The 14,085-nt window shown below is 36.9% G+C and overlaps 1 protein-coding gene across 14 annotated transcripts; it reads right to left on the bottom strand.

Annotated features, from left to right (window-relative positions):
* Positions 1-3,249: 3,249 nt before the first annotated feature.
* On the bottom strand, positions 3,250-13,027 carry gw (trinucleotide repeat containing adaptor protein gawky). Of its 14 annotated transcripts, none has more exons than XM_089472597.1 (11): positions 12,924-13,027; positions 11,486-11,518; positions 10,791-11,404; positions 8,416-10,001; positions 7,981-8,349; positions 7,637-7,912; positions 7,397-7,578; positions 7,180-7,321; positions 6,922-7,118; positions 6,590-6,857; positions 3,250-6,417 (listed from the first exon to the last, which is right to left on the bottom strand). In XM_089472597.1, exons 3-11 carry the CDS (start codon positions 11,269-11,271, stop codon positions 5,638-5,640), a joined length of 4,281 nt encoding a protein of 1,426 aa, XP_089328723.1. In that variant the 5' UTR covers positions 11,272-11,404; positions 11,486-11,518; positions 12,924-13,027; the 3' UTR covers positions 3,250-5,637. The 14 variants fall into 14 exon arrangements, with proteins under 14 accessions (XP_089328723.1, XP_017869096.1, XP_089328731.1 ...); XM_018013607.2 differs by having other exon boundaries at positions 10,791-11,418; positions 12,924-13,026; XM_089472605.1 differs by having other exon boundaries at positions 12,939-12,987.
* Between the last annotated feature and the right edge of the window lie 1,058 nt (positions 13,028-14,085).

The following is a 14,085-nucleotide window of genomic DNA, read 5'->3' as shown; positions in this document are numbered from 1 at the left end:
AAAGCTCTAGTCGAGACTGCTCGACTACGAGATCCCCTGAACCCTTGGAGCAATAGATATTTCAATAATTGTTCGCGTCTTTCAGCTTACACAAGAAACACGCACACACACACACACACACACACAGGCATACATACACACACACGCATACAGACACAAACGCATACACACACTCACATGCACACACACATACACAAACACATACATACACATACACAAACACATACACACACATACACAAACATATACATACACATACACAAACACATACACACACATACACAAACACATACACACACAAGCACCCACGCATAAACACGCATGGGCTGCAGTGAGCGCTTACTATGAGAACTTATTTGCTTAATAACTTTTTTTGTGGACGTACGATCTTCATGAAACTTTCAGTTTATGATTATAACATGGATATGCATGTAATTGCCAAAGCAATTACAATTTGAAATACGCTTTTTACAAAAGTGAGGGTGAGGGGGTGAATTTAAGGGTGGGGGGTAAATTTTAACAAAAACCGAAATTGTATAAATTGCATGTAAGCATACATTAAAAATTTGGAGACTCTAGAAATAAAGGTGTAGAATATATAATTTTGTAACTGGTTTTCGATAAGGTTTTTATCGATAAAAAAGATCGGGATGAGTTATCGATTTTTAATGATAAACTTCATATGCGCGCTGTAATTACGGACATTTAAAAAAAATTTGAAGTCTCTAGCTCTTATATCTTCTGAAATCGACGCGTTCATACATACGGACAGACGGATAGACAGACGGACAGGGCCAAATCAACTCAGCTCGTCGCCCTGATCAAGAATATATATACTTTGTGGGGTCTGCCACGCCTCCTTCTGCCTGTTACATACATTTCAACAAAACCATTATTCCCTGATTTCCCATTGAAAATGGGTTCAGGCATGTACACATATTCACCATATGATTACGCTCTAAAAGTTTCATTAAGATCGTTTGTCTACAAAAGAAGTTATTCAACAAATAAATTCTCATAATATTGCCCACACTGCAGCGCAGCCCAAGCGCAGTCGCTGCTTACTGCGCAGTTAGCAGAGCGCAGGCTTATGCGTGCGTGTGGATGCATGTGTATGTATGTGTGCATAAAAGAAGTCCAGAATGATTAGAATATCAGCATGGAGAGTTCAGGGTATCTCCTAGTCGAGCAGTCTCGACTGGAGCTTTCTTACTTGTTTTTATATAATTATTTGCATGGCAGATTGACAAAAACTTAACAATGGTCATAGTAACTAAAATATTAATAAGAATTAAACCCTCCTTTACTATCTGCAAGCGTCTAGGGATCGATCTAACCAAATTTTGTAATGTTTTATTGAAAAATCCTGCTAAGGTCCTCAAACCTCAGCAATCCGTCTGCTCGGGCGTTCTTGATAAGTCTAAGCTACGTTTTACTTTTGCGTAAGCATACACATTCTCTATAATATTGAGATCAGAGCGCTGAGGTGGCCAATCATATGTATTGACTTCAATATTCCCAGAAAATTCAGTTATAATATGGACCATGTGGCATGGAGCATTTACCTGCTGCAGTATACATGATTTTCCAATGAGCCGGTAACCGGAATTCGATGAGTGGTCATTCAGGACAAGTAAATAATTATCCCTCTTCATTTTTTCAGTAATTAATATCAAATTGGAGAGGCTATTGACACATGCGAGCCCCCAGAGCATTACCGATTCTTCAGCACGTGGGTACATACGCCTCTTTTTTTGCGAATATTCTTTGGCAACCTGTTATAAATCGATACCGAAAGGAACTATCGTCCATCCATAATACTTTTCCCCAGAGGAATTGAAGCAAATCGATACCTTTTTAGTTTATTTTATAGTGATATTAAGAGTAGATCTATAACGTAGAAAAATTGGTCTTCTTTCGTCGACTTGTGATAGTTTTTCTGCTTATTGATAATTTATGATTATTTTTGGGCTTAATCGACATGACTTTTAGGAAAATTCGCACATTTTCTTTAAGATTTGTCAATATGATGCGGCCTTCTACAGGTTTTTTTGAATGAATTTTCCGATCTGGCCTTCTTGTTTGAGTGAATCAGTTTTTTATTTTTTGTTAATTTAGTTGTAAATTGCCCATAGAGGTGCATTTTATAAGGCTATAAGGTTTTCCACGGAAATACCTGCACAATTCTTCGTTCGCGACTAATTTTTTAATGATTTCGCTTAATCACGTTGTTTGCCCATAAGTTACCGAAAACTATGATCAAATAATGGCTATTATTAAAGAGGACACCAAAAATAACTTAAAAAGAAAAGTATGTATTTTTGAATCCAAGCAAATTACCGAAAATGAATTTGAAAGGGAATGTCAAAATACTTTTATCCACCCAAATAATGACAATCTGCCATGCAAATAATTATATAAAAATAATGAGTTATGTTATCACTGCAATATTTTGGTCATTTATAGCTTTTTATGTTTGCTCTCTCTGAAAAACATATTGGGTACCGTTACCTCTCTCAGCACGCAGAAATAAGCGGTTAGAGTTTTTGCAATGCGTTGTCAAATTACTTTTGTCCTCCATTGTATCTTCTGTGATCGAAGCGTTCAAACATACGGACAGACGGACGGAATTACAGACGGACAGAGCTAAATCGACTAAGCTCGTTGCCCTGATCAAGAAGATATATACTTTATGGGGTCTGCCACGCCTCCTTCTGCCTGTTACATTTGGCAACACTGCTTCCGTTGAGCAATCCTTTTGTACTCTGAAGAATCCTGTTCGACATATCCCAACTGTATTTGAATATCGATTACACCATCACATATAGTATCGTTAATCGACGCTAGAGCCTCGATCACATTTCCATATGATTTAAATCGGTGCCACTCAAAATTAAATATGCTGTCCACTAGTATATTATCATTTGTACTTGATTAAATATATATATTTTTATTTAAGACTTACGTCAAATAAGATATATGTGAATTATGTATGTGATAAATTGTCTCTGTTGTTTCTTAAATAAATAACTGATTTCCCCTAAGTGCATTGGACTCTGAATATACATATACATATATTTGAAAAGATACAATATATATATATATATATATATATATATATATATATATATATATATATATATATATATATATATATATATTTCTGATCATTAAAACTGTGTAATAGTTGTATGCACTTAATCAAATTACACAGATAACACATTTATACTATGATTAAATAATTCTGGATTTTCATATTAATGGTAAATTTTATCCCTTGCTTTTTTTATTTTTTGTGAACAGCTATTGTTAAATATTCGTAAGTATACATACATGTGTCGGTTTTACATATTGTTACGCTGGACATGTATATACATACATACACACACACATATGTACTTTAGTGTATAACATTAATGTGAGCATTGCTGTTCTTATTACTGATGAGCATTATATATTCACATGTAAGACATGTAAATAAAACTGCTGACCATATACATGCATACATATACACACACATGAGCATTTAATCTCGCTGCATACTCATATTTATATATTGTTGTCTCATTAGTGGTGAGCGCACGTACACATACGCACATACATATGTATGTAGGCAAATGTTCACATAATATGCGGTCTTCTTATTCTGTTAGTGATGGAACTCATGCAAGCATATTATATATTAGTTACTTCTTTGAAATATGTCCATTTGCAATTTTCCTATCTCTATCTCTATACATATGACAGAAAGAATTATTTTGTTCTTTTCTCGTTTTGGTTTTTCTTATTTTGATTGAAATCACAGTTTTAAACATGTACACATACATATGTGAACCAATAACGCTTAACACCTTCACAGCAATCAATATCTCCGAAAAACCCAATCAAATTTTGTTTTTTTAATTAAATTAAACTCTGTAATTTTAATTTTTTACTTTGCACATACATACAAACATACTTTTATTTGGTGCCCACAGACGTACATAATATGTACTGCATACATTGGCAGTTTTGATGTTGCAGGGAAAATTGATAAAATGATAATTATTAACCCAATATATATGATAAGGATATTTGTAGATAGATTTAATCACCACATACAGCTAAATAAATCTACTACAATACAAATTTACAACATTTATCGAAAGTCTCGATAATTATCGAATTCGAAATAAGGTCCTTTGTATTCATACCGTAGGAACACCGGTGCAACTATCTAGCCGTCAACAATCACATTTATTCGCTTAAGAAGTCTTGCATATTTTTTACATACCTTTTATAAATGTTGACGTTTATCTGAGTTACACTTATGTATAAGTCTCTGAGCTCATATAGTTGTTCATAGTTAAGGTAACAAAACTATAGTCGGTGGCCGACCAGCAGATACCCATATCATATATCATATAGTATCGAATCTAACTGCACTTATCTGATCTGATCTCGAATGTTTTGGAAGCATTATAAGCATCAGTTTTTAAAGCGATCGCCAGTGCAAATCTATAGATCGAATATTCTTCAGAAAATTATTCTTGGAAGCAATGCTCATAGAAATAGGGCTGATAATCTATATAAATGATAAATTATATCTATTTATAATACAATGATATAACTGATATTTTAGCTTTGTCAATTCCAACCAACAAAACTGTTGCGACCATATGCTTCAAAATGGCTGAGATTTCGTAAATTTAAGGTGTGTGAGAAAGATTGACAGAGATAGAGAGAGGGTAACATTCCCAGTAATATATAGATTTACACATGCATCCCAAATAGAGATACACTGTCAAATTCAAATTGATTTTCTAATTAACTTTTGTTTTTATTGTGATCTAATTTGTTTATGTAATGTTTAACCGAATTTTTTCGGTGGGAATGCTTAGTGAAAGCAAAACCGCAATTGATTATACTTCCTATTTATATGTATATAACACAGCTAAATATTTTCAGAGTGCTTGCTTTTCCATGTATATTTTTGTTTTCCGAAATACAAAGAAAATAATAAAATTTTCAAACATTTATGGAACGAAGTACATACTTAAACAAACGAGAGATACAAATGGATGTCTTTTCAAATTCACACACACACACACACACACACACATATATATATATATATATATATATATATATATATATATATATATATATATATATATATATATATATATATATATACATAAAAGTACTGTGGGTAACTGCTGCTATTCTAAAAAATTAAAATTTAACATATCGCATATATATACTCTGCACAGTATACGATTAGAAAGGAAAGTTTGTGTGTGTGTAATTATATAATTCAAGTATCATTTCCAAAAGTATGTATGTTTGTATGTATGTATATATCAATTTTTCTTACATAAATACATCCCTAAGAACTATGAACGATGAAGAAAAAATAAATCTACAGGCATACAAAAATTCTAAGTCCATTCGTTTATCAGTCGATCGATCCACTTTTAAGGTGTGTGTATACGCTTCCAACAACATAGCTTTTTCCAAATATATATATATATATATATATATATATATATTAGTATATGTGTATGAATTTTGGATAGACAGAAAAACTATGCCATTGTCTCGCCACATATAACTTTATAATCAATCATCATCGTCATCATCACTATCATCATCACACTAATCATCAACAATGGAACAAACGAATTGAGATATATAATCATAGTCTGCTTCCCTACCGGCTGGTCTATTTGGACCCTGTAGAGCTTGAGTTGTTTGGCGCCATGTCGAATTGGCGCTGGTCGCAGCAGTGGCAACATTTGATTGGCCAACAACAGTCATGGCTGTTGTCATATTGTTGCCTCCAACGCTTCCACTGGTCGTGTTGTTGCTAACGACGCTTTTGGTATTGGTATTGCTACCACTTGTTGTAGCACCATTTATAGTTGATTGATTCATATTGTTACTGCCGTTACTATTATTATTGTTACCACCTGCACTGCCACCACCGACCGCGCCCCCACCAGCACCACTGACATTGCTGCTGGGCACGCCGATCGAACCGGCAGGATTTGATACGCTGTTGGTGCCGCCGTTGCCGCCACTGCCATTGCCATTGCTACTATTGCTACCACTAGATAAGCTTGTGCCACCAGAGCTACTGCCACCGCCAGTGGTACCAGTGCCATTGTTAACAACTGCACTGCCAGCGTTTGTGGTGGACGGAGCTTGTTGTTGTTGTGGCAAATGCTGCAGTATATTCTGCACCTCGTTCTCGCTCGGCGATTCGGCGTAAATCGTTGTGTTTCCAAGCACACAATTGTTGAGCGCCATTTGTGCTTTGTTAGCCTCCTCACGCGTTGTATATTTACATAAGGCAATCCCCTGGTTTAAGTATGGGTGGAAGCTAACAAGTGGACCATGTTGCACACACAATGTTCGTAATGTAGGGCCGTCAATCTGTAAATTCAAATAAATACGGTATAAAATCTCGCATATATATTATTTACATTAATGATATAATTTATTTTAAAATACAAGTATCAGTATTGTCTAGTTGGAGATGCACGACCGGTTTCGATCCACATATATGTATATAGATACATAATAGCAAGAACAATTTTTCACATACCTGAGCAGTTAAATTTTTTAGAAGCAACCAACTCGAGTTCCATGAACTGGCGTTGCCTCCAGTCCAAGTTGTGTTAGTGCTGGGTACACTTCGATTTGGTAGCCAGCCGTTGGAATTACCGGCGACCGTAGGAGATGGTGCTGTAGTAGCAGTAACGCCACCCGCTTTATTTGTGCTTAAGCCTGGTGGAGGTCCTCGGGATGAGCTTTTATTGAGAGGACTCGTCCAGAGTTCTGAGGTGGCACATTGTTGAGTGTTGTCGGACCAACTAGATATATACAGAATTGTTAGATATATACAGAATTGTTAGGATACATGCATTTAATACATACCTAGGAAAATTTTGGTTTGGATTAAAACTCCACGTTGACGAAGATAAACTTAATGGTGGCAGATCAGTCGGTGAGTTCTTGCCAGTATTGGAAAAAATATCAGCATCTTTTGGCGTCGGATTAATGGACAATGGAGATCGAGCAACGCTTCCTGGAGTTATACTTGGGTCATCTTCAATGCTTTTGATCTGAGAACCCTTAAAAAATCAATTTCTGCTTGGGTAGTTATTGGATATAAGAAATCAAGTCTACAGTTACCTTCCATGGCTTGCCAGGTTCAAACTCCTGTACCAAGTCGGTATACGCAGCTGCTGTTGATGCAACTGACCAGTCTTTGTTCTCATTATCAATTGATGGATCTGGCCAACCATCGCCAATATTGCGTCCAGTAGACCAAGTACTATAGAGAGCGTGGTAAATCAGAATAACGTCAATTACGCACAGGCTCATTAAATTATATTCCATCTCAATTTACCCATCATTTTGTAGACCCAATGGTCCCATGTTGCTTGAGTTGTTAGATAAATTTTGCTTGGTTGCACCCGGAGCTCGTGAAAAATCAGTACTATCTGCTGCAATGGTGTCCTTTTCTAATACTGGAAGCTTCCACTGATTTAAGCGGGACTGCTGATTAGGCGCACCCTGATAGCCACTTGACTAAAAAAAATTTAAATAATTTGCAAATCATAAATTATTTATACATTTACAAACGTACCTTATTAAGATTAAGCTCCGGAAAGTTTCCTTGTAGTGTGGCGATCGCATCATGATTTCTTAAATAATCATTTCCAGAATTATTCAGATGTCCGGATTGATGCTGTTGTTGTGAATTTTGTTGCAAATTCTGCTGCTTTATATAAACAGCCTGTTGTGCATTGATTTGGTTTTGTAAATTCTGAATTTGTTGTTTATATTTGGCGATTGCTAAATTGGCAACCATTTGATTGGTATTGCCGCCTCTAGAAAGTGATTGCTGTGCTGCTTGAAGATGCTAAATGGCATAAATGAAATCATTGTCACATGATTTTACAAAAGATATACTGTATGGTGTTAAATTACCTTTATACTGCTGAGTAGTTGATTCAATAAATTTAACGTTGTTTGTGTTAGAGGCTGTGTCAAAATTTGACTGGATATAAAGCCACTGTGTATGGCCAATTGGATTTGCTGGCCAAGCATACGAATATGCTGGCCTGATGGTTGGTTATTAGCATTTGATGCCATATTGACCGCTGGCGCTGAATTCGGTGGATTTTGGCAGAATCCAACAACCGATGCATTTGATGCGTTTACAGATTGTGGCCCAAGCGCAACACCATGTGGAGGTCCACCGCCTTGGTTTAAATATTTTTGCACTTGCAATGCAGCCATATTTGGATTATTGCCACCAGTTACAGCTGTCCCACTCATATTCGTCATAAGATTATTCTATAATTTAGCAAAGGTAAATAAGCAAATAGGAAAATAAAAATGATGTATATTCTCCATCTTTACCGGAGGGAATGACATTGAAGGTTGTGCTGGATAACGTTGCGGAAATCCACCACTATTCGTAGTATTTGAATGATCAGCATAGGAACCAAGTACTTCATCGTGACGGCGCCAGCCATCGATTGCCGCCACTGACGAACTTGTATTGGCACGCAACATTTCAGCTGCATCCTCAATATTCATATTGCTATTCAGCAATGCTCGCTCAACGTCTTCCTTCTTAAAGCCATTCTCCACCAAAATTCTGTATTGCTTGCTCTGCTTAACAATATCTGTGTTAAGTATGCTAACTCCAACATTAATGCCAGCAAGCTTCTGTTGCTGCTGTTGTTGCTGCTGCTGCTGCTGTTGCTGTTGTGCTTTACCAACGATTGCGCCACCATGTGGCCAGTCCGAAGATATATCATTACCATCGACATTGCCGCCAACTGTGTTAGGATTGCTCCAGCCAGATGAGGCGCCACCGGTTGTTGATAATTTGTTTTGTTTATTGCCCCATCCTACGCCACCAGACGGAGAGTCGCTCCACGATGTTGAATTTCCGCCAATTTGAGCAAGTGAACTGTTCTGCTTATCATCGACCCAATTGCTGCCGCCGACAGAGCCACCTCCACCACCAGCACCAACGACACCAACATTGTGACTATCATCGCCCCAGGAGCTGACTTGTTGTTGAGCATTTCGGCCTCCACTAGCAGCTCCACTATTATTTGGATGAACCCACATTGCACCAGAATCCGCTTTGCCATGCTGTCCACCAACTCCAACTCCTCCACTTGGTCCGGCTGTGCTCGACAATCGGGACTGTGGCCCAACAACTCCAGCCATTGTGTTATTTGGATTCCCACCAACACCGCCGGGTACATTACTACTGCCAACAATTTGGCTCGACGGATTTTGGGAACGCATCAAATGACTGCGGCTCATCGAGTCCGTCATATCCTTCCAGTGGCCGCTGCTGCCGGGTAAACGCGTCTGTTGTCCCCATAGTGAAGTTCCGTCATCATAATTGGGTATATTTCGTCGTTGTGGTGGCGGTGATGGTTCCTCCCATCCTGTTATTTGTTTCGCTAAGTCCTTTGGAACTCCAACACCAACAGTACCACCGCCGCCGCCAACGACAGCTTGTGGCGCGGCACCCCATTGTGCTCCAATATTACTTGAGATGGAGCCAACGCCAGCTGGACCAATATTTGAGTTAGTAATATTCGCTCCAGCAGCGCCAACAACAGGGCCAACCATTTTGTTGATATTTTGAATTTGATTGTGGGCAATCTGTGGATGATGGCCCCACATTTCGGATGTACCATTTAAACGACCCGATATACCACGCGGATCGCCGCGTATCGGATCCCTTGGATCAATCATGCGTAAATCCCTTGGATCCCCAGTTGGTGCGCCAACCCCACGCATTGTTATCGGGTCACGCGGATCGACGTTTCGAATGTCAATAGGGCCACCGCCACCAGCTCCAGCTAACGGTCGCATATCACGAGGATCTCCCCAGCCATTGCCAGTATTACCAACATTAGCTCCAGCTCCTCCTCCAACAGCTCCAGTCCCACTTAAATTATTTCCATTACTTCCACCTATTACAAATCGTTAGATATTATATTAATAAACTTTCCAAAGCAAAACCAACAAATGTGAAAAAAAAATGTATGTAAGTTGTTGAAACTAACTAGAAATAGTAATCTAGTCATGGAATATTATGGAGTGTGCAAGTAGTATATGCTCTGAGCCCTGCTCATATCATATACCCAGTAATATTACGCTTCCTTTATACATGTATGACCTTTATTCTATTGAACTAATTGTTTTAGACGAATTAAACACTAGAAGTCTGATAACATCCAGAGCCATATATGGAAAAAGCTACCCAATTTGTATACCCTGAACCCATTGAAAATGTGAAATCAAGGTATAATCAGCATAGGAACCAAGTACTTCATCGTGACGGCGCCTATTTGAAATCCTTTGATTGGAAACTTGAAATAAATTATCATTCTCAATGAGTAACAAGTAAGACTGCTCTAGTCGCGTCTGCTCGTCTACGAGATCCCCTCAACCCTTCAAATAGCCGACATTCCAACCAGTCAACTTAGCTTTTTTGCAACATTAACCCATTAGATGTATTTATCCATCCAGTACAAAAATCTAACTTGATCCATTGTAAGTGGATCCACCTCACATTTATAAAAAGCATGTTAATTATAAGTATATAAGTATTGTTTGTTATCGATGTTAATGCTTTCATGGAGATTAGGCTCAATGACTATTTGAAAGGCCCTGATCTAAGCCGGCATCTCCTTGGATATTGATCGTGATTAACTCCATATATGTATGTAACTCGTTTAAGAAGATATTATCATACTTACATCCAGGTGCGACAACAGGCAGTGCGCCAGTTGTTGGCACACTATTATTTCCCGCTGTATTTAAGGGAACTCCAACACCCACTCCAACTCCGACGCCTTGGCCCCACTGGGGCGCCGTTGAAGATCCAACGCCCGGGACGTTGGCGCCCACAGGAACATTGGAAGCTGCACTATTCGATGATTGACCAGTCCAAACACTTGTGCTATCCGCACCATCATCATCCTCGCCCCACGTACCACCCAAATTGGACGACGGCGTGTGGCCCCATGATGGCTTTTGCACTTGCTGGGCAGGTGGCTGGCCTCCATTTCTTAAATTCGATTCCCATAAATCGGTGCCATTGTTAATGTTTGGCTTCCACATTGATGGCACCGATGGATCTTTATTGGCTGGCTCCGGGGAACTGGGTACCTCCCAATTGGTATCCTGATTAACATGCTGGCATCCCCAGCCATCCTGGGAGAAAAGCGCCTCGCGCATTGTGTACAATTGTTTTAACTGATATTTAGCTGGACTAGCATGTGCCGCATTCCTATAATTTTCACATCCAGTCTTGACTATATTTGTATTAGCATTGTCATCATCGTCATTGTCATTAAATGAATTTTTACGGCTGTTGATAATAATCTTGGTTTCAATTGTTAAACTATATATATATATATATATATATATATATAAATATATATATACTCACTGCTTCCGAAACACAGATCTTTGTTGATATTGCCTGAAAAAAAAATATTGCGGTTCGTATATAAGAACATTCTTTGCCATATTAATTTACATATGCTTAAACTCATGTTATTAATTTTGTCTGTAGGCCGAGCACTTTTTGATTAAAAAATACATATTTACACTTCTGCAGAAAAGTATACACAATGTAATCATAGGCATATGCATGTGTCTGTGCATTTGTCCGGATGTAATAAACATACATGACAACTCTGGTCAGTAGTCATTGACGCAATCACCCTATTTTAACTCTGTACTTTTGTTCACACATACATTTGCAGATACACAAAAAACATTCAAAAACGCACAAGCCCACTCGCATATATATGTATATATTTATAAGCATAAAGAATCAACAAATATGCTACAGCACACTCACACATAAATGCGATCTTTTATACATATTTTGTTTATGCATTTCAACATATAAAAATCAATCAAAATTTATATTAGTAGTGGTCGCATATTAAATATTGTCTGCATGCTCAAATTTTCATTGGCTTTTTTTTTAAATATTGTACTTTAAAAGATACTATTCTATGGCACATTAATATATTAATAAGTTAACTTTTTTTTTTAATTTATCGATTAAAATTATATTTTCTGCACATATATGTAGTTAGGTAGGTGTATAGAAAGACAGATACACACATACATTTGCATGTATGTTTGTATGAAAAAAGCCAAGCCACTTCGATTTCACAAAGTATGTATGTATGTAAAATTTTTGATGAACATCTGCATGCGAAAATAAATTTGTGCTGCACAAAAATTTAACTATATTTCGAACAGACAAATTAAATTACACTTTATGACAATTTTTTTTAAGCACAATTCAACTATTAAATAATAGAAATAAAATCATTGAATACTGATTCAACTAGGAAAATTAATTTTTCAGTGAGAAAATTATCAAACCACACGCTCAATGGGACGGGACAATTTACTACTGCATAAATGGCTGCTCGCGCAATGTTGCCACCTTGCCCATTTTATAAGAGTTTACACTTTTATGGATATTCCATATAAATAAATTAATCAGGTCAATAAATCTTGTACAAATATTTAAATATTATTTAATAATTACAATCATAAATACGTGGACATTGTCATACGCATTATTGTTATATTATTGTCTTATATAAAATAATTAAAACGTGGCAACTCTTTATTGAAATTCTATCCATTTCTTTCTAACTTATGAACATGAAAGAGACGTAAATATGTGCATATTTTTTTATGTATATACATGTGTTAGACTTAAGTTATCCATGAGGAATTGCGGTTATGCATGTGAAAAGATATTTTCTTACGTAATTTGAACACAGTCTTAAAACACTTTCTAGAGCTTCAAGTCTTCTAATTATATTGTTAAAATGAGTTTAGTTTGTACTTTTTACCTATTTAAAACGCACTTCTACCGATCGTTGCTCTCGCTCACTCTTTTCTTTGAATATGTGTGACCACTAGTAGGAAATGTGAAAATACCAAAAATAAGTAATATACCGCAACGTCATAAAGCTACAGGCATTGCCCAGGCTAAAAATAAAGTAACGTAATACGGACACTGAGGGAAATACGTATTTAAAAAAGTTTTAACGTAAATATAAAAAGTTAAAGCTATAGCTGCATAAAATATATGTATTGCTTACAATTTAATAAACTTTACACTTTTCACACATAGATTGTTTCATTCATTGAAATGCAGTATACTCCCGTCATAACGACTCCGCTTATAGCGTCTGTACGGTTATAGCGACAAACTTTTATGAGCAAACTTATACGGTTATAGTGCCTTTCGGGTATAATGACGGTCCCTTGAGTGTCGTTATAATCGGATTCTACTATAATTATCATAATAGCCACAAATAAAACACAAGAAACACCCACACATAAGCATAAACACGTATTGGCAGAAGTGTTGGCTTACTATGGAAATTTAATTGTTTCATAACGTTTCTTGTTAATGAACTATGATCATCAAACTATCAGGTCGTTAATATAACATTAAAGTACGTGTATCTGCCAAAGCACAAGTCTCTAGTATTTGAAATACGTCTTTTACATAGGTGATGGTGAGAGGGTGGATATCGGGGGGGGGGGGGGGGGGGATAAATTACAACGAAAATCGAAATTATAGAAAATACATATAAGTCTACATTTAATTTGAATATACAACAATTTGGAAGCTCTAGCTCTAAAGGTGGAGCAGATATAATTAAATAACTAGTTTTCGAAAAGCGTTTTAATAGATAATAAAATATCGGGAGCAGTTATCGATATTTAGAGAACAATTCGATATGCGCGTGATATACACGGACCTGGGAAAAAAATTTCAAGTCTCTATCTCTTATAGCTTCTGAAACCGACGCGTTCAAACATACGGACAGATGGACAGACGGACGGACAGGGCCAAATCGACTCAGCTTGTCGACCTGATCAAGAATATATATACTTTGTGGGGTTTGCCACGCCTCCTTCTGCCTGTTACAGACTTTTAACAAAACCATTATACCCTGATTTCGCATTGAAAATGGGTTCAAGGTATAAAAAGTTTTTTAC

Source organism: Drosophila arizonae, chromosome 6 (genome assembly GCF_054131065.1).
Source record: "Drosophila arizonae isolate 15081-1271.41 chromosome 6, UAZ_ARI_1.0, whole genome shotgun sequence".
In the NCBI taxonomy this organism is placed as follows: domain Eukaryota; kingdom Metazoa; phylum Arthropoda; class Insecta; order Diptera; family Drosophilidae; genus Drosophila; species Drosophila arizonae.
This window is presented reverse-complemented; position numbering and strand designations above follow the sequence as displayed.

Coding starts and splice junctions, on each gene's coding strand:
- gw (XM_089472595.1), bottom strand. CDS start 11,949: ATGTTGAAATGCATAAACAAAATATGTATAAAAGATCGCATTTATGT. Junction 11,519..11,902: donor ATAAAAGATCGCATTTATGT/GTGAGTGTGCTG, acceptor TTTTTTTTTCAG/GCAATATCAACAAAGATCTG. Junction 7,119..7,179: donor AACCTGGCAAGCCATGGAAG/GTAACTGTAGAC, acceptor TGATTTTTTAAG/GGTTCTCAGATCAAAAGCAT.